The sequence below is a fragment of the Embiotoca jacksoni genome, unplaced genomic scaffold (assembly GCF_022577435.1).
Source record: "Embiotoca jacksoni isolate LCO1_2020_lvr unplaced genomic scaffold, fEmbJac1.0.p SCAF_15, whole genome shotgun sequence".
Classification (NCBI taxonomy): Eukaryota; Metazoa; Chordata; class Actinopteri; family Embiotocidae; genus Embiotoca; species Embiotoca jacksoni.
The window spans coordinates 14,851,911-14,873,352 of record NW_027185285.1 but is presented as its reverse complement, the minus strand read 5'-3'; the positions used below and the strand labels follow the sequence as shown (position 1 = coordinate 14,873,352).

The following is a 21,442-nucleotide window of genomic DNA, read 5'->3' as shown; positions in this document are numbered from 1 at the left end:
TTATTTGACTCAATAAATCTGGCTTTTTGAGTTAGTCATAGTTGCACTTCTGTTGCACTTTTTTTTTTTTTTTTTTTTTACATATTTTAACAATGTATGAAGGCATTGTACTTCACTGCCCTATTTTGAGATCAATTTGAATGGCTCAAAAATGTCAACATTTGGGTAACGACTTAACAGCAAAGAAAAAAAATGCCCTAAAAGAGAAATGGACGCTTTGCGGGTTGTGGCTTGTACTTACGGTACATTGCGTGTTTTTGACGTCGCATTGTAGAGTCCATTACGGTAACAGATGACGTACCTACAGATCGGTCACGCCCATTCAGAAAAAGAGAGCGAGAGGGTAGAATAGAAAGTATTCACGCTTGCTGGACTCCTGGAAACTGATGCTCATACCTATCACGTCCAACACAGCGGAGCGGAGAACACACATAACCTACTTAATTAAACTCCTCAGAGTTTTATTGTTTACCTGTCGCACGCTCTTTTTCCAGTCCGGAGGTTGGAGACAACAAGGTGAGTGATGCGCTGAAAACACTCACAAACAACCAACTGTTTACTTCATGAACGTCGCGCGCATAATTTCAGCAGGAGCTAGTTCACTTCGTTTGATGCTGTATTCTGATTGTCTTACTTGTCCACTACTCAATAATCCTCCAGTCAAGTTTCAGTGGAAGTTATCTTAATCAAAGAATTCAGTTCATATAACGTCAATAAGTATGTTTCGCGGTCGAAGTGGAAAACGGGGTAGCTTGTTGAGATTGTCACTTGTTTTTTTTTTTCTTTCTTTGAAACTTCTTAAGATCACGAATTTCCATACTCCTTGATTTCCATTACAGATTCTGTTTTCCTGGCGCGAGCTGGCGTTCAATTACTTGAGGGGTGGGTTGGGAGGGAGCAAAATAAGAAACCTGGACCTGAGCCGATGATGTGTGTGCGTGTGTGTGTGTGTGCGCGCGCGCGCGTGTGTGTTATGAAAGACAAAAGCTTTAATTCACAGACTTGAAAAGGTTTTTTGTTTTTTTTTCCACTCCCACCCCGCTCATCGCTCATTTTGAGCTAATGAAGTGTGGGGATGATGATGAGTTTTTGTGGGCGCTTAAGAGCTGCAGGATGTTGCCAGATATCTTTCAGCAACTCTCAGGATGATTGTGCATGAGGCACATAGGAGAGGAGAGGTGGAGGGAAAGCCCTTGTTTTGAGCCCTGATTCTGGACTGTTGTTGGTTGTAACAAGGAAAAACATCAGCTGATGTGGTGGGCAAAGGATGTTTGTGAATTTGCTTGTTTGTGTCTGAAAATGTCCCGATTTCTATAGAGGTGGAGTTGTGATCACATAGTCAGGATGTGGCTGATTTGAAAAGATTAAGGTGCCCCCTTCCTCTTCAGATCTTCCCACAGATTAACCCAAGTGTATGGTGGATCAGTGTATGTTGCAGCTTGTTAAGAAGTGTTCAGGACTGACAAGACTTTCTGTCACTTTAAGTGAGATGGCCTCAAATCTACGCTGGAAATTCATATGGATGCTTCCAGCAGGCCTAAATGTTCGGTCCATTTTATTGTTCGCTCTTTGTACTGTCTTGAAAATCCTCTCCGATTTAGACAACAACAAAATTCTTCTAGACAGTTCTAAGTCAGCTAATGTGGAGTATATTAACAGAAATGATTTAAAATAACAACATGGTAAACATTACATTTGGTGGCTGCCTCCCTGACATGAAGGTTTATCAATGTTTGCTCGAATTTGAAAGTCATTCATGAACGATAGCCTACAGCTTCAGACAAGAATGCAATGCAGAAAACATCCCATGCTGGGAATAATAGATCAGAATCAATCCCATGCTGTACCCGGAGTCCATAAGTGCATAAAATAGTAGGCGAGTGGTAAACAAAAAAATATTTTTCTGGTTTATAGGAGTTTATAATGTTTGCGTCATCGGATGCCAATCAAACTGCTGCTTTGAAAAGTCTCTGTCGATTGAGCTTCACAAAGAGTCTGCAAAATTTGTCCCCAGGAGTTTTTTCTATTGTTTTTCTAAGGTGCATTCCCAATCCTCGACAATTAGTCAGCAACATGCTCAAAAACTAAAGTTACTTAAATTACAAATTGTACGTGTCTGTACTGTGATGGTGAGTACAATAATAAATTAAAAAAAAGTATCCAAAGCCTTTAGTGGCTCCCGAAGGAGCTACAGGAAGACTGATAACTTGCCATGAGTAATGTCAATTAGATCGGCGTTGGTTGTGTCTGACAAGCTCGAAAACGAAAACAAAATCTGTGTAGAGCGAGAAAGAAGTGATTTCACCAGTCAGCCTCTAATCTCTGCTTGAGGCTGGAAGCACAAATAACCGAATGAACTGTCAGTGGTTGAGTTGCATATTAGGAAAATGGAGGTACCAGCTTGACGGGTAATTAAAAAGGCAGTATTTCTGGTCGTGATAGATTGATTTGTTACTTTTATTTTTTTCAAGGTCACTCACGAGTCCATTACTATTACAGGATTACTCTTTTCACCGTACTGATTGTTACGACTATACCTTCTTATAGTTAGTATATATGTAACTATACGCACCATCAGTATTGACAACTGAAGACCAAATACAACCAGCCAATTACAAACATTCTTGGGCAGCTACTTTTTTATTTTGGGCAGAGTTGAGAAATCTAGAATATGCACGGATGTTGGCACAGTGCTTTTTGCTGTCAGTCAAACTATTATTGTCTTTTCTCCATAACAACTGAACCGAAAGCCAAAACAAGTTTGAATAGTATCTTAAATCACGCACCGCCTCACGGTTCTATATGGGCCTCGGTGTGGTGTTGGCATTTCATCTCGGCATTGCAGAGGCATGTTCTTTGAGCAGTAATAGGAGCAAATGTATCTGAATATCTTTCAGGCAGCTCATATGCTACATGTTATTGTTTGAGCTGGTTTACTTGACACTTCAGAAAAAGGCCAAATCTTAAAACGTTTGTTTTCAGGGTGCCTACTTTACTGATTTCCGTGCCGAGCGAGATGCAGCATGTGGTGATGCCTCGCATGTTGTTGTTCAATATGATCAGCTCTAATAGTCCCCTGTGAGCGCTGGCCGTTGGCAAAAAAAAAACCAAAAACACTGACAACGAGAGGGCGAGGGAGGAGATAGGCAGAGGTGAAAGGAAGTGATGAAGATGGAGGGAATAGAAGAGGTATGTGGACTCCTGATCATTACCATTAGAGATAGTTCAACACCTCAGTCCAAACCATGGCCATTCATCTTAAATGAATCTGCTGCTATAACATGCGCCACTCTTCTGGTTTCAGACTTTTATTTGATTTATCTGACAGTGGCTACAGGGATTTTCTCTCATTCAGCCACAATGACATTAGTGATACTGCTGGGTGACAAAACTCGGCTTGCAGTCTCTGTACCCGCAAATTCTAAAGGCGTTGGGTGAACTTGAAGTCAGGCCAGTCAAGTTCTTTCACAGAAAACCAGGGTAAGCATTTGTTTTTATGGAGCTGGATTTGAGCACGTGGGGCGTCGCCATCCCTTCAGACAGGAAAAGGGACAAACACAAACTGTCGCTATAAAAGTGCTCTAAAAGCAGCACATTACTGTGCTTTGGGCAAAGCCCGTGTGTTTGTCCAGAACCAGTGAACTGTAAAAAGGAAAACATTTAAATGGAAGTTTGGAGAGAAAATATGGAGGTGAGGCAGGAAGATAAGACGGGATAAAAGGGAGTGATTTATGTTGTTGTGGCCCATGTTTGTTCATTCAGCTCCGTAAACTGAATATATGTGTGCACAAGCCCAATGCATGCGAGTTTATTGTCTGCATATATTTGTTTCCTGCTGTTTGCCGAAAGGGCAAATTCCACTCGCATTAATGAAATATGACTAGAATGGCTCCTGGAGGCAGATCTGTGCTTCTCACCACATTACTCATTGTTACACTTTGGGGAATATTTATAGGATTTATAGGATTTGTGTGTGTGTGTGTGTGTGTGTGAAGGGATATCACCAAACAAGGTAGCGCATTATTAAAACGATAAATTCATAATCATCGAAATGAAAACGACTGTTTCTGCGTTGGCACAAGCAAAGTTAGCCACAATGGCCGAACATACAGTGCATCCGGAAAGTATTCACAGCACTTCACTTTTTCCACATTTTGTTATATTACAGCCTTATTCCAAAATGGATTAAATTCATTTTTTCCCCCTCAAAATTCTACACACAATACCCCATAATGACAACGTGAAATAATTTTTTTTGAAATTTTTGCAAATCTATTAAAAATCAAAAATGAAAAAACCACATGTACATAAGTATTCACAGCCTTTGCCATTACACTCAAAATTGAGCTCAGGTGCATCCTGTTTCCACTGATCATCCTTGAGATGTTTCTACAACTTGATTGGAGTCCACCTGTGGTAAATTCAGTTGATTGGACATGATTTGGAAAGACACACACCGTCTATATAAGGTCCCACAGTTGACAGTGCATGTCAGAGCACAAACCAAGCCATGAAGTCCAAGGAATTGTCTGTAGACCTCCGAGACAGGATTGTATCGAGGCACAGATCTGGGGAAGGGTACAGAAAAATGTCTGCAGCATTGAAGGTCCCAATGAGCACAGTGGCCTCCATCATCCGTAAATGGAAGAAGTTTGGAACCACCAGGACTCTTCCTAGAGTTGGCTGCCCGGCCAAACTGTGCGATCGGGGGAGAAGGGCCTTAGTCAGGGAGGTGACCAAGAAAAAACTCACATTTTAAATGTGAGTTTTTGAAATAAAAACAAACCAAGTCTACCTGAATACTTGAAACTTGGGCAGATGATGGAATTTACATCACTTGCACTAATGTATTTATTGCAAGTGTCTAACCGGCCAAATGTAGATGTGCTATTAATAGTATCACATCAAGTTTTTCCATCCAAATCATCATCAGAAAGGATTTTTGTGTCCAACATATTTCACCATTTTCTGCCTCACCAACATGTAAAAAAAAAAAGGATTTCTGAGTTCTCTGATGGTAGACAGCATTGACTGAAGAAAATGGGTTCACTGCAAAGTTTTCTTCACCGTTATCTGTTCACTGGTCTGTGTAATTTACCAGTTGGTAAATAGCCGTGTAAGTGGGCCAAAACATGCAATTTTCCTTTAATTTTCAGGTTCAGTATCTCATTGCAGGCTTAACAATTTGCCTCCCTCAGAGCGTCTTGTTTGTCTGACGTAGTTCACCACGGCCTCAGTTTCACCGTCTAATGCAGTGCAAAGAGAGTGCAAGAGAGTAGAAACTGTTCGTTCGACAGTTGAATGATGATTACCACTCAAACTTCCCCCATTTAGTTGATTTATCAATCAGTCAAAAAAACAGGAATTCAATTCAATCCAATTTTATTTAGAGTGTAAAATCACCATGCAACATGGCCAAACAACACGCAGCAAAGAAACTAATACCAAAAAAGATATTCAAAACAGTAGTATATAAAAAAACAAAACAGACCTAAGGCAGTAGGACTAAGAGATGATAAGATTTATCACATAATTTGTTGCCTAATCTTACAAGTGGAGAGAGTGTCTGGCTCCCAAACCCAAACCGGGAGCTGGTACCACAGGAGGGAGAAAAAGGCCCAAAGCCTAAAGATATGGGCAGAAATATTTGTCACTACAAGACAGAATTTGCTTTATTTCTATATGAATTTGAATTGCTCACCTTCAATGACTCCATAAAAAAAAGCTGAATTTGGGTTGCAAAATTTGAATTTGCTTGATGTTTTATTGCATTATAAAACTGAATCCGAATCCGAATAAAACTGTATCCGAATGGCATAGTTTGAAATTGAATGTATTATTTTGAAATTGGATTTCAGGAAACGTGAAACTAAATGTAAACATGTGAAATTGAATTAATTATCTCCGAAACCTCTAAAAATCCAACGGTGTGTATACTTCTACATTCAGTTCTTGCAGTTAAAACTCAGCTGATGATGTGAATCTAAGTGCCGTCACACGGGAGCTCAAACCCTTTGCCTCAAATGGTTTTTTTTCCCCCCACAAACGTCTCAGACTTTCTTTTTGCAGATTTCCCAAAAACGTGTGTAACTTGGTGGCTGATGTTAGTCCATCAGCGTAACTTTGAATATTCACACTCGCAAGTTATTGTTTCACCTTGGTACATGCATGTCACGCTGCCATGCTCCATTTGCACGCAACGGGCGCAGCCAGAACGTTTTTTAATTACACCTCGTACCGATATGATTTTTTTATTTTTTTATTTTTTTAACATGTGTGGCATTTAGGTGAGTCCCCCGAAAAGTCAAATCACGCACAGCCGCAAAAAATTTCCCCTCTCCGGTGATTACACAGGATGAAACTCGGCCGCTTCCTTTTCTTCCTGTCGTATCCAGGAAGCGGTGATCGTCAGCTGAGGTTGTGACGCCCCGAGGAAAGGGCAGACCGAGGAGGAGTTGAAGGGAAAGGAAAGAGTCAGGTGAGAGAAAGGAGAACTCTGGATTTACCTTGTGGGATTTTGTTGTGGCAAAATTATAAATACGTGTTGGACCCATTTGTAAAAACATCGCTCGGTTGCCCAGCTAGTGGTCAAAAACGCCACAGAGGGTGCCTTCGACAGCAAACGAAGAATTATGCGTGTTGTCATTCTTAAACAACAGCAAAGGTATCAGCTTACATATACATATACATTTATTGCTGTTGTCAACCAATGCAGGTGAAATCTGACAGCCTGATAAACAACTGATGAATCAAAGTAGCAGAGTGGAGACTCTGACTGCACATATGTGTCTGTTTGCAATTTCATAATAGAAGACCATGTTAATGAACAGCTATAATAAATTACAACATTAGGCTTGTTTCTTAATGCGCGCCAACATTATTTTAGCTTTGTGAGAGGATTTCCATTAACATGAGCTCAAAGGTTGATAAAAAAAAAAGATGAGGTAAAAATACTTTAATCAAAGGCACAAGTATCTGTATGAATAAATCCATTCAAATGAACTCCTTTTGTTTGATTTTTATGCACAAAATGAATCATCCTGATAGACAAGACACACAAAGATTGGGGCCCTGAAGGCCTCACAAAACATAGTTTTTATGGGTTTTTTAGGTAACATTAAGCTGACCAAAAAGATCAGTGTAACTGCTGAACTCTGATCGTGATCCAAAGAGCGTGATAATATCATTTTCCAACAGAACCTCTCACTTCAAACCAAAATTTCAGAAACCCCAAATGAAATGACAAGAAGTGTTTTGAATTCAACTAAAGTTGGTTAGTGCAGCGGAGATTGTTGGAACTTTTTTTTACCGTTATGATGAGGCTGCTTAAGCCGCGGAGGGAGCCGAGGATTGTGTTGATAATTCTCTCGGTACAAGCAACCAATTTTCACATTGCCACATTATTTTCACATCTTCATTTGGTACATCGTTTAAAAATTTAAAAAAAAAACATCCATCATTTAAATTTATATTTTTCAAAAAATATTTTTTTTTACCACAAAATACCTGTAAAACTGCACGTTCATCACCCTCAGCTAAGTAGCACATACAAGCAACTAGCTCACTAAACCGATTAACATTGTACACGTGAGAACTGTTCACATCGACGTCCCATCGTTGTCCTGATGAAGTGCGGCGTCACAAAGCTGTGAGCGTTGTTTTAGACTCGGTCCTGTTCGATGCTGATACATCACGTTCAAAGTAGGCGAGACGGTACGCCGAATGTATGAGTTTGAAATCTGGAAAAAGCCAGAAGCTCACGTGCAAATGGACGCGCGGCTCCTCGTGTGAACGGGAGGCTGCCGATTGCCGACAGCAGCGTGAGCTCAGCCCTCATCAGTCTGTGCATGTTATTGACACGGGAGACACTGCATTGACGCACAGTGGCAGCTGAGTCATCAAATTGTAGGATCGAGACCATCTTTTGCAGTCACACAAGCATATCACATTTGGCCTTGCGCACACACATAAAGGGAAAGAGAGAAACACACACACACACACACACACACCCACGCTGACTTCAAAGCACAGAAAGCCTAATATAATAGGCTGTTTGTGTTGAAGGTAAATGCTTTCTTCCTTCTGTCCTCCACACGGGTTGCGTAACGCGTCTGAAGCAGATTGTCTCGTTTTTCTCCTTCGGCGCATGCAGGTCTTCAACGAGTGGCCTCGTCCACGTCGTTCATTTCAACTGCTAAATCGCTGAGACGCCACACCGACCGGACCGCCATCGGTCCACAGTGATAACAGTAATGTGACTGTGGTTAATGTCAGCGTCCGTTCACTTTAACTCAGTGGGACAGACGCGACAAGCTGTGAGATAAGTTCTTCTGTGGATTTGAACTATTTTTGGATATTTTCTATCAAACGGTCGACTGAGCATAAATAATTCCGATAAATCCGTAATGGAGTGTTTTCTTATTTGCACCCCTACGCTTGATGTTAGCCAAGTGGTAACCAACGGTGACGTCACTCATCGGTTTGTGAACCAGAAGTAACCGTTTTTGGACGAGCGAGCGGTGGATCTGACTCGATCTGATTAGGAACCCGAAGACACCACGCCCCTCCCATCGATAGCAGGAACCTGACACCACAGGCCTGTCAATCAAACACACACACGCCCCCAAAAATGCCTTATCTAATTAATGATAGGATTATTTTCAGATTGACCTTTTAGAAAATGAATAAGAAGGAGCGAATGACACAATAATGACTCGTGGAACAAATGCATCGACTTTGTGTTTCATAAGAGAAGTTGAATGGGAGTCAATGGAGCTTGAACCTTTTTGGAGCCAACCCCTTGTGGCCCTCGGTGGCATTGCAGTTGGCCTAAATTTTCTGGCCCGGAAGCTCCGTCCACTTTAATGCAGCAGCTCTTTATTTTAGGGCTGAAGTGAGGGTGCCACATTGAGTCTCACCATCTACGATAAGGAAGTATATTAAAGGGGCACGAACGTCATTTAGAAAGGCAGGTCCCTCATTTTAAGCTTTCTTTCCTTTTGCCGTCATCTTGTCCTCGTTGACATTTCCTCTCCTTTCTGTTTTACCCCGGAGTGAACCTGTGAAGAAGCTGCTGAGAGAGACAAATAATAGAGGAAAAGAAAAAGATGAAAGGAAAAGACGAGCATCAGAGGAGAGAAATGGAGAAGCAGACAAAGACACTGACCTCGTTAAAAGTTTGTCCCGTTTTGCCACTTCTATTTTTTTCTCCACTTTAACACATCTGTCCTTTTGTGTGATTTGTCTCTTGGTAATTGAAATGTGTAATCCGTATGGGAGAGATCTGATGTTTGCAGGTGTGCACCCTGATACCTTCGGCACATGTCTTAGCCTGTCTTAGCCGTAATTACTACTTTTCAGTTTCAGATGATGGTTGTGCAAAGACAACAGCATTTTTTTTCTTACCCCGTTTCTTTTTTCTTGCGTTTGGATTTGCCAAAAGGCCGGCTGATTATATTTGAGGTTGATGTTGCCAGAAAAAGAATTGAACTCAAAATCGGATAACCTGTGCACTTATTATATGCTTCTGTTTTTCCTGGTCTGTGACTGTTGTCAGTTGTCTTCTCTTCCCGCTTGTGTATTTTGTCCGTCCTCCTCCAGCCGTAAGAAGTCAGGTGTTCCGAGGGAACAGAACTTTCTGCTCCTCAGGATTCAATAGTTTGATTTCACCAAAGGCCAAAACATTTATTGTAGTGCATCACAAATAACTTCATGAAATATTTAATCAAGATGCCTCATTACAGACAAGCCATGGTCAACCTAGTCAAGCAATAACGTGGGTCGGCACGGAGTGTTGTGATGCAATGGTGGAAATATAAAGTATATGCTGTGGCTTAAGTCCTCTTGGCATAACACAGGCAGAAACTGCCAACCGGTCTCCGTCCAAAGGAAGTTACTGCTGCAGAAAATCCCCATAAAACTGCAATTTTACGATTTGGATTTATGTGTATCTACTAACTGACATATGATGTGTTAATTATACCACTTTCAGACAAGGAGACACAAAGTATGATGAAGATCTAGTGGTCTAGTAAATTATTCTCCGCATAGGAAGAACAAAATTATCACTGTATTTATCAGTTCATCCAATTCTTCCCCTTTCTACTTTTTTTTTTTTTGTACCTTGCTGTAATTGCTACAAGCAGGAAAAAAAACCTGTCCGGCAGATAATATCTATGAACGTGTTGTCCTGACTCTTGAGTGGTTAGGACAGGAACTCATTATCACAGATAAGCAATACTTTACATGCTGCACTTGCTGATGTAATGTCAAAGACACTATCGAGATTGCTGTCTCTGTGAGTGCAGCTCTAGATGAATGTGTCTAATCTCATAGAGGGTGCCACCATGAAACCTGGAGTCTGCGTGGTTCGTGTCTTATCCTGCCGTTTCAGAGGTGCGCATGTGTTAATGTACGAATCTATGTGCGCACATGTGCATGAGCAAGTGTGTTTGTGGGTAGACTTGGATAATCGTGCCACTGTGGGAACAAAAATCGAGCTCCCTGTGGGGAAGGTATGCTTTTTGAGGGTGAAGACTTGGTTTTAATTGTTAGAGTTTAGGGTAAGGGAAGGGTTAAGATTAGGCATTTAGTTGTGATGGTTAAAGCAAGGGTAAGGGGCTACGGAATGCATTGTGTGTGTGTGTGTGTGTGTGTGTGTGTGTGTGTGTGTGTGTGTGTGTGCGTGCGTGCGTGCGTGCGCGCGTGTGTGTGTTGCATCCCAGTGGATTGGTATTTGCTGAATCAGCAGGGTCTCTCAGTGGCCTGTTATCCAGAGAACTGTCATGGAAAATTCCATAGGACACAGGTTTAATCTAGAGCTGTGCGTGACAAGAGAGAATGACAAAGAGTGTTGGCTACTGTTTGTATTTGTACGGGGGACAGAAAGATGGTCAACGCTCTGTTTATACAGAGGAAATTACAAAGAAAAGAAGTTATTTGTTTGGTTTTTCAGAAAGCCCCAGAACCACTGATTTGCTGGATCTGATATTTTATAGATACTGTTACTAGAGTTCAGGCAGACAACTCAAACCTGACTTTATATATTCATATCAAAGGGAACTTCTGAGCCTCATATATGGACATAGTCACTCGTTAACATGAGAATAGTCAGCCAAAGTTGGAACTGACCAAAGAAATAGCAGATAACTCGTGTTGTACTATTTGACGTTGACTGGCTAAGCGACCATCGGCAGTAGGTGATGATTTCACTTTATGATAGTGTTATTATTAGGCCTCTAACTGTTGACATATCTGGCACAGACCAAAGACAACTTTTCATGACAAGGATTTCATACCAACTGTGAAGATGGTGGTTGAAATGTTATGGTTTGGGGTTGCTTCGCTACCTCGGGGACTGGGCAGCTTGCAGTCATTGATTCAACTATGAATTCTGCATCAGTGCTTGAAGATAATGTGAGGTAATCTGTCTGAAAGTTCAAGTTGAACAAGGAGTGGACCTTTCAGGATAATGTTCCCAAACGCACTTAGCAAATTAAACAAGTAATTAGTTCAAAAGAAGACATGGAGGGATAGAAAAATGTCCATATTCAAATCCCGTGTCAGAAATTGAAAGAGTTGTCAAAAATTTCACCAAGCAGTGGTCAGAGACTAGCGGACAATTATGCAAATCACATGAGGGGCGTGAGTGCCTTCTGAGGCCAAGGGTGAGCTTACTTTTTCCACAGAATTACATCTTTTGATATTTTTGTTGAATGAATTATTGAAAAAGATAATTTTCCTTGAGGTGTTACTTGTTCCTCAGCATAGCAACTTTATTTCACTACTGTATTAAAGTGGATAAAATGCTTGCTTATTCTAATGTCAAAAAAGACAAATGGTTTTCATGGGATGTAATTACATTTTTACATGACTGTAGCTGCATACACGTATATACTAAAAGACTATTTAGTCATGCATTAACAGCCCTTCCTTTTTTGAAAGAATGATTCTAAATGTCAGCCCAAACCTGGCCAAATGCGCTTTATCTCCTTATAGTTTTGATTACATCTTTACCAGGCACTGCAGTCGAGCCTCTTAAGATACAACACACCCACACACACACACACACACACACACACACACACACACACACGTATGCCTCATCATGCTTTTTCTGCATGCCTCTACACGCATGTTAGACACCCAGTCAGCAGCATTGCTGTATTCTGGTAGAAGCCTGCTGCATTCTCATCACAGATTTGTAACTTTCCATCTTATCTATTCGCCGGGTGATACCAGACCCAAATTCACTGGATGAATAGACAGGTCTGGGGTCAGCTACGTTTAGAAAATAACATTTGACATCCACGTCATCACACTTAACCACTGACACCGGTCACTGATTCGGTCTGCCCTTGAGAGTGGCTGAGCGAATGTTAAGGTGAACATTATGTCCAGACCATAATCACAGTGGAAAACTGAAGCTGTCAGCAATAGGTCTCATCTCACAGGAATTGTGTTTTAAAACCGTTCTCTATGAGTTTCCTTAACATGCGTGTGCGTGTGCGTGTGTCTTGGCTGAATGTTCTGTTTGGTCAGAGGCTCCTTCCCTCAACTCTCCTCTGCATTAAGCTAATTGTATCAGAACTGAAGGCTGCTCTGATTCCTGATAAAACGAGCTGTTATCAACCCTCCATCTAGTGTTAGCTTCTGGGAGGACACTAAAACCAGCTGATAACATGTCAGAGTAATGGAGCATTACTCCAATTAGTTTAAAATGTAGAAATTACATCATTACTACAATTATGTAATTACTACATTTTAACTTATAGCCCCTTGCCCTACTGAAAAATAGGCATATTACGTTATCTTCACAAGAAATCAAAAGAAATGAATTACTGCACATCACTGCATGCTAAACGGCAGCATTTAAACATTGTGAGCACATTAGCATTTAGCTCAAACAACGGCTGTGTCAGCACAGCAGAGTCTCTAGCATGCCCGATTATTCTTTTGTCTTGTGACTTTGACAAATGACACTTTGTCATGGCAACCGATGAAAATGAAATACTTAATAAGGAATTAAACTGTCACTTTTCAAACTGTAATGAGAGCCAGCTATACTTGTTACCCAAAGAGGATTCAGTGTTCGTCCATGAGTCTGAGACCCAAACCCTTCTACAGAGCCCAACAGAGAGGATGAAGCCAGCTAATATGATAAATGTTAACTGGCAATGATACATATTGAATAATGAGTTGGATGTGTCAGTTGCTAGAAAATTTTTGTTTTGACAGTTTGAAATAGAGATTTGACAATCTTTTAATGATTACAATCCTTTTTAAGCAAAGGTGCAAAACTCCTGAAGTTTGCCTCTTGTTGTCATACAAAGTAAACAGAATATCTTTGAATGTTTGGACTAGTGGTCATATAACAAGGGACTGGAAGTTAGCACTGTGGAATCTGGGAAATCATAACACACTTACCAATAAAATAATCAAGAGATTAATCACCAATGGAAAAAAGTGATGGTTGCAGCCTTAATGGTTTCAGGTTTGGTTTGCTTTAAGATTCTGAAAAGCATAGAGCTTATGAATGCCAAACCTTTTTAAAGTCAGTACCCTTGCGTGCACCACCAAAGACAGTGAGCAAAGCATCGTACTGCAAGTTTCAAGTTGGTTTTCGTGGATCAGCTGAAATCAAACGCAACCTGAAAACGTACCGTGTGCTGCAGAAATTGTCCTGAGGAGTTAAAACAACGGTGTTGCAGGCAGTCAAAAACCGTGATTGTGGCCCTTTAACAGCAGCCTGAAGTGAAGATTTTGCAGGCTAAATCTGTCCTCACCTTATCATGTTTTCCAAACCTCCCTCAGGCCAATATCTCATCCTTATCTGCTACTTTTCTGCTTCATTTCCCTCTCATGTCCTTCTATAGACCCTCCCTGCTTCCCTGCAGGGGTTCTGGAGAAGCTACTTTCTTTCTTTCTACACCTTTTAATGAATTTAGGTCAGGTTTTTTTTCTGGAGGGTGTTTCCTATGTCCCAGTAAACAGAAGATCGAAAAATGTTTGCAAGTGTGTGTTGATGGTCGGTCATGGTCATGAAGGATGCGTGCTGTCCTGATTGCATTAACTTCTCATCTATTGAGTCAAGATGGATCCGACGCCATGCTCACTGCTCTCTCGGGTTGGAAACTGTGTATGTACTGTGTGTATATTCAGACCTCTGCTCGCCAGTGTGTGTGTGTCCCCCGTAGAATGAATGATAAACAAGTAGCTGTGCGCTGATCAAACCTTCCCAGATAAAATATACATGTGCTGTAGATTTGATAAAACTCCCACGCAGAGATAAGAAACCCGGAAATTAGCTGTGCATCTGCAGATCTTCAAAGAGCCCGTTAACATCTGGAAGCAGATTTAGACAGATATGTCTGTCTCGTCTGCACACAGTTGTTCCAGTTGAAGTTATTGGTGGTTGTTTTTCTGCCCTTCAATATCTATTAATCATCCTTTTCCAGTACAAAAACCAGATTCCACTGTGTTAGATAATCCATCAAAACAAGCAAGCAGCCTTCATCTGCCTGTCGGTTATTGTGCCTGTTTTCTTATCAGGGCTGTTTTCTGTCCGTTACCTGACACCCACAGGAAGTCACAGAGGTTCTCTGTTGTTGTATTGCACACTTTATTGCCTCTTCAGTTTAGCCCTATAGTCAGACCACAGTTTGACAAAGAATTTACACGGAGCATTAATAATCAAAAACAATTCAAAGCGTGCTAGCAGCTCTGTGGGGCTGTAGTTCGGCCTCTGTGAAGCGCGGCCGAGGCAGATGTGAATGTTAATGTTACAGGTGTTTAGTCTGAAAAAGTTATTAGACTAATTCAATTTCCAAAGTTGGTAGGATTCATCGTCTGGGTGGTCCAGTATGTCCGCACAATGTCATGACAATCCACCAAACAGTTGTTGAGATATGTCTGGATCAGTACGGTGGACTGACCGACAAACTAAAACTGATATAATCCCTAAAGCAAAAACTAAACTAAAACTACACAGCAGTAATTATTTGTTTGTAAATAACAAAGATATTAAGGTTTCATGTACCTTTTTAGAAGTGTTCACAATCTCTCTTTGCTCACTCTTTGCTTTGTTAAAATGATCATTTAACTATTCGTTTCCTAGAAATATTTAACCAAAAGCTGCATTTATCGATTTATTTATTTTTTTGGCCAGTTGGGCCCTGGGAATTATTAGCTAAATATTTTACTGTTAATGTTAAAACCAAGGGGGGAAAAAAAGAAAAAGCTGAAGTTACATTATTCCTCCGTTCTTTGTTTATGGCACAACCACCCTTTTTGACTGTAGAAAGTCTTTCCCTGATCTGCCTGGAAAAACTAAGTCGGTCCCACCAACTCCTTATGGAAAAACATGAATATTATAGCAGCTAAATGCGTCACCCTCTTCACCAACTAGCCACCAACTTTGTTAATCTGCTGTTTGGTGTTGAACATGTAGTTTAAAGGGATTTTTACTAGAACTTTACAGAAAAATGTTTTCTGCTGAGATTTTGCTGAGGGCAAAGTTTGTGGGCCAGATAACCAAAACAAGGAGCTAAAAGAAGCTAGAGCGCTCAGCTGGGCAGACCTAAAGAATTGTGTTATAATTTGCTTTGGGTTTGTCATTTGATCCACTAGAGGTGTAAAAATATTAGTTAATGCAGCTTTAAATTTCTATTAATTGGATTCACCTGTAATAGTATTAAATGCCGCGTTTGGTAGCCTGGAAAATGGAAAATCTGCTTCTCCCTTATTTCTTAACAACTGTAGTAACACTGACATTGAATCCAGGCACTGAACTTCTCTTCTTGTGCCTCTGTCATTGTATCCTTTTCTTATATTTGTGTTACCGTCCCCAGTGTTTTTCCCCGTAATGGAAAGGAGAAATCAATGGAGGTTTTCTTCTCTGCCTCTCCCTAATTGGTTAAGATGGCTAAGGTGATGTAACAACCGATGATGTAAGCCCCCGGGCCGAGGTGAATAAGGGGACTGTTCTCCTTCTCCATCTCTGATGGGTCGCAGTGTCATCGACCTGTCCTCAAATTATTGTTGCTGTGGAAATGAGGGCTTTCAGTGTGTGTGTGTGTGTGTCTGTGCTTCAGGAGGTAAATTTGAAAAGATTATATTCTTTGAGGGACTGAAACAAAAGTGCTTTGAAATTATACCTGGCTCAGAGTGACACTCTAACACGTGTGTGTGTGTGTGTGTGTGTGTGTGTGTGTGTGTGTGTGTGTGTGTGTGTGTGTGTGTGTGTGTGTGTGTGTGTGTGTGTGTGTGTGTGTCTGTGTTCATGTCTTAAGCAGACAGTAATAAATGTGTTGTTTGTGTGACAACTCTAAATCTTCTCCTATTATCTTCTCCCCAGGTTTTTCAACAAGCTTTGCTGTGCCAACGTTTGAGTGACACCCCCTTCCTTCCTCCCCACCCTTTGGCTCTGCGTCTTTCATCATGTCCTCCCAGGCCACGCCCATCCAGGGGGCTCGACCTGTGACCCCTCCGCTGCCCTCTGCGGGATCTCCACGTTCTCCAGGTAAAGACATATATTTTTTTAGGAACTTTTAGACTGTTGACAACACATACAGCACCGTCTGTCTTAAAGAGGCAGTCCACTGATTTAACACAATGAATAGCAGTGTCCTGTAATATTGAAGTTGGAAAAAACCTCAGCCAGACGGCATAAAAGATGCTATCAAGTTGAATTTTGTTGAAAAGTTGAAACCAGGACATTTGGAGGCCACAGAAGTTAATAAAATTCAGACTATCTTGGCCTCAGATGTCTCCATTTTGACCACTTTTTTCAGTCCTGTTGATTAAATATTATAAGTGGTCAAAACAAGTGCTGTTTCATACTTGAGCCACCTTTTGAGCAGCTGCTTTGTCAGAATAAGTAGTGTGTCCTTCGAAAGACTAGAAATTAGTCTTTTTGTGTCACGCCTCGCTGACCTTGCTTTAGGAGTCGGAGCTGTACAGCTTGTCGTCTGCACCTCTTCACCTGACAGCTCACTGTGGCTGCTTCTGCTTGTCCCGTTACTCTGTAAAACACAAGAGATGCTTCACCAGTTGAACGTCTGTAACGTAAAGCAGCAGTTGGATATGTTGCATCAGCGGTAACTTAATCCAGCAGAGCAGAGCCATGCAGCTCCATGGCTGGGACATCTGCAAAAATAAAGAACAGAAAACTACGTGAGCGAGGGAACTGAATGGAGAGGCAACGGACAATAAGCAGAAACTATGGGAGAGAAAAAGCATGAAGTTAATGACGTGATGGTGAGATATGAGTCTACAGAGAGCTAAAGAGTGAGAGGAAAGAAGCTCAGTGTCCCCCAGCGGCTGGGCCTATAACAGCATAACTGCAGGATGGTTCAGGGCCACCTGAGCCGGCCCGAACTATAAGCTTTTGCAAAAAGGAAAGTTTTGAGTCTAACCTTAAAGCTAGAGAGAGTGTTTCTGCCCCTCGGACATAAACTGGGATATTACTACATATATAAGACAATCAAGCTGTAAAATGTTATCAATGCACGTGCTCAGTCCCTCCGCTGTCCCACAGTGGTACCCGGTGTAGGGAGGTGTAGTACTGGAACCGACAGTGACGTACCGTAATGAGGTGTGATATTTGTTATGATGTAACACACTGTTCTTTTGTCCCATAAGAGTCCCTGCAGCCTCCAGCCTGCAGACATAGAGACCGCTCGCCTTCCCCCATGAGAGGCTACCTCATCCCCAGCCCTCTGCCTACACGCAGAAACAGGACCTGCTCAGCGTAAGGACACAAACGCACACGCACACACACACGCACGCACGCGCGCACACACACACACACACACACACACACACACACACACACACACACACACACTGTAGATCTAAATGAGATAAAACGGTATTTAATATTATGCTATGTTTGCAGCATTGTAAGTCAATCTGGTTGAATGCATTATTTACAGATAGAAAATCTGTTGAACAAAACAGAGGCAAACTGTTCGACTGTTTCCTGTCGGACACTCTGACTTAATCAGTTTTTTCAGATCCAGGGAAAGGACCCTTTAGAGCATGTCGGATGACCCCGTTTAGTGAGCACTCGTGTGGAAGCAATGAAACGATCCGTGGACAGTGACATCCCGTCATCTCGTGTGGGAACTTCCAGCCAGCGCAGGAAGCTTTTTCTTTGGGAGAAGTATTGCTGATTATAAACAGAAACTGCTCCAAGTTTTTTCATATTTAAAAACTCTTATTTTGACACAACTCATTTCAACAGTAGTCATTTGCCTGCTTGTTGTGTATTCCAAGGGATATGTTGGAAGGCATGTATACATGTATGAGACGTGATTGCTGGAAACAAAAGGCGGCGCACGCTTACATTACTGATGATGTGTATAACAAAATCCATAATGAGGTCGGGGTCTCTGTGTTCTCCTAAGTTCTTAAAGCCGCACTTATCAATATTTCTATATACTGTATACAGTTGATCAAATGGTCTCTCAAACTATCCTCAGATCTGAGCATAGTTTGAGCCTTTTTTTTTTTAGCACATTGTTTTTGCTTTAATTAAAACTAATTGCAGCTGTTTCACAGGAGAAAGGCTCCGGTAAACAGCGGACAAAATTAGAGACTAGCTGATGAACATACAGTAAATATTTCCCTTACAGGTTGATCTCCACCAACCTGTAACACAGCTGAAAAGAAAGTGAATGTTGCACTTTTAATTCATCGGAGGGCAGAAACACGTATCCAAATAGGTATTTTGGATGCCCTTGCTTCTAGAAGTAAAAATCCAATGAATTTCTTCAATAGAAAATGTTAAATGACTCCGAGTGGGAGCACTTCTACTGCTTTTATTGGCAGGAGACGCCCGAGTACATCATCAGTCCAAAATATGTAGTTCTTTGATTAAAAAAGCTAATGAATTAATTTTGCTGAAAGGAGTTCTATTTTTATTTGAAAATATAAGAACTTCCCTTCCTTGTTAATGTAAAAACTACATGACAAATTATTTGTTAGTTAAACTGCCATATGATTCCAAGTTATGACATAAAAGAAAAGACTCTGAATCTGCTAACTCATCAAGTGGCTCAGAGTTGATTTGGACCAAGTTGGTCACTCTTGATCACTTCGCTGTTGTTTCTCTCGTCCTCTTCCTCCGTGCCTTCGTCTGTTTCGCTCTCTCTGTTTAGGACGGCTCGTGCGTCGGAGGGTCCTCTGTTTTCTGGCGTGTGTAAATATTTTTCCCGCTCCAAAGGCCACGGCTTCATCACGCCATCGGACGGGGGCAGAGACATCTTTGTCCACATCTCAGAGTAAGTGTGTGGTGGGATTGGCGGTTGTGAATGAGCACTCACACAGTGGTTGAACTGGTGAGTGGGTTTTTCCTCTTTGTCACTGATGAAGTGTGAGAGGGCTGCTTTGGTTTTAATTACTGACATTGAGCAATGTCACGGCTGTGTGTAGGTGTACAGGGGAAACACATGCACACACACACACACACACACACACACACACACACACACACACACACACACACACACACACACAGGGCTTGGCGGCAGCTGCAGGAGTGTGTAGGAGGACAACAGAATATCTGATGACCTTCACCACAGTGCCTTTGTTATCACCGACAGGCTTAAAACACAGTGACGTCGCTAGTGCACACATGCACACACACTTAAACACCTACGCACACACAGGGGTGGGGGAAAAAAAGCAGCACAATGTATACTTTAGAACAGGACACGGTTAAATAGTTCACAAAGTCTTCCTTCTAGAGTCGGTTTGGACACGTGTTCTTCTCCAACCAGCCAAAAGGCTGTTTGTGTGTGTGTGTGTGTGTGTGTGTGTGTGTGTGTGTGTGTGTGTGTGTGTGTGTGTGTGTGTGTGTGTGTAAAAAAAAAACTCTGACCACAATACAATACTTCCTGCTGCTGCCTTCATCTTCACAGAGATTTAAAGTGAATTTCAGCTCATTGTTTAACAGTTCACTCCACCACTTTACTGTTTTGCAGTCAAATGGGCACTTCATGGGCAAACTCTACTTGAAAATATTAGCAGCAGAACCACACACAACCAGCAAACCTCTGCTGCTGAGTTTATGTTGCTGCTTTAATTGGCTGGAAAATAAACTCTTTCTTTTTTCCCCATCAGTGCTGCTGTTATCCCGAAACAACACTGTGCATGTGAAAAAGAGTATCTGAATAAACATGCGCAGTTACTCCTGCACTAAATAGGATTGAAGAAATGAAAGACTTCAGTACATCACTACAACATGCCATACTTGCTCTTTGCTTCCACTGCTTTTGTAAATTGTCATTTCTTTCCTTTCCTCCTCTCCAGCATCGAGGGAGAGTACGTGCCGGTGGAAGGCGACGAGATGAGCTACAAGGTGTGCTCCATCCCTCCCAAATACGAGAAGGTGCAGGCGGTGGAAGTGACCATCACCCATCTCAACCCAGGAACCAAACACGAGACCTGGGCAGGACACGTCATCAACAGCTGAGCACTGACCCTCGCGGGTACAGGGGGGGGGCGAGGCCGAGGCAGGTGGTGGAAGGAAAGTATTTTAAATAAAGAAAACTGGGAGGGATGGTTAAAGGGAATACTGGCTGATGATTGGGGGAGCGGGCTTGAAGGGCTTTATCGGGGTCAGAGTGGGAGACTTTTGTTTAAAACTCTGTGGTGGTGGGTAAAGGTCTAATTCTCGACAAGCTCTTAACTGACTCATGTGGGCGGCTTCCTCAGCCTTTCTCAGTAAACACAGTAGATAACTATGTTTTGTCAAACAAAGGTTTGAGTGATATTTGAATAGATTTCTGATTTCTGTGGAAGAGATGTTTATCATGGAACTACTTCCCTGTAGGTTTTTTTTTGCTTTGCATTTTAGAGCCCTGTGTTTAAATTTGATAGCACATTGTTTGAAATTGGACTGAGATGCATTTGGGAATTTTGCTTTATGACAGACAACTTGCACAACTTTGCAGCATCTGGGGGGAAAACCAGCTGTGGTCACAGATATGGTTGCAGCACCAGAAGGTTATTTCCCAGGTAAACTGTGTGTGCCTACTTCTACCCAGAGATCTTACAGCTCTATTTGTGCCTAATTATATCAATCAATCATGTGTATTTGGTCATGTTTGGGTGGCCATAGAAGTGAATTAAATCATTTTTAAACTGGTACGTCTTTGTGTTTTGGGCATTTTTTTTTCTACATTGTACAGGCAGCTGTGACAAACACTGACTTTAGGTAGGTAGGTAGGTATTTACTTTATTAATCCCCGAGGGGACATTTTTTTAAATTAGTCTGAAATGAAAAGGGCATCTGTCTCCAACTGAGCAGCAAAATTTGGATGAAGGGTTGAACATTTTTTAATTAAGTTTTCATTTTAGCCTGGCTCCACCCAAATGCTGCTGAAAGCCTCAGTCTTCACTGTGATTATGATTTTTAAATGCTGTTCACATTAAGGTT

General features: G+C 41.6%; 1 protein-coding gene across 3 annotated transcripts; it reads left to right on the top strand.

Annotated features, from left to right (window-relative positions):
- The first annotated feature begins 347 nt into the window (after positions 1-347).
- Positions 348-21,153, top strand: carhsp1 (calcium regulated heat stable protein 1). 3 transcript variants are annotated; one of them, XM_069149848.1, is made up of 6 exons: positions 348-516; positions 6,396-6,478; positions 16,355-16,519; positions 17,641-17,749; positions 19,161-19,283; positions 20,314-21,153. In XM_069149848.1, exons 3-6 carry the CDS (start codon positions 16,438-16,440, stop codon positions 20,474-20,476), a joined length of 477 nt encoding a protein of 158 aa, XP_069005949.1. In that variant the 5' UTR covers positions 348-516; positions 6,396-6,478; positions 16,355-16,437; the 3' UTR covers positions 20,477-21,153. The 3 variants fall into 3 exon arrangements, with proteins under 3 accessions (XP_069005949.1, XP_069005948.1, XP_069005950.1); XM_069149847.1 differs by lacking the exon at positions 6,396-6,478; XM_069149849.1 differs by lacking the exons at positions 348-516; positions 6,396-6,478 and adding an exon at positions 9,077-9,176.
- Positions 21,154-21,442: the final 289 nt, after the last annotated feature.

Excerpts from the sequence above, each read along its gene's own strand:
- carhsp1 (XM_069149847.1), top strand. The coding sequence starts at position 16,438 with ATGTCCTCCCAGGCCACGCCCATCCAGGGGGCTCGACCTGTGACCCCT. Across the intron at positions 17,750-19,160 it reads AGAAACAGGACCTGCTCAGC|GACGGCTCGTGCGTCGGAGG; the intron begins GTAAGGACACAA and ends CTCTCTGTTTAG. Across the intron at positions 19,284-20,313 it reads ATCTTTGTCCACATCTCAGA|CATCGAGGGAGAGTACGTGC; the intron begins GTAAGTGTGTGG and ends CCTCCTCTCCAG.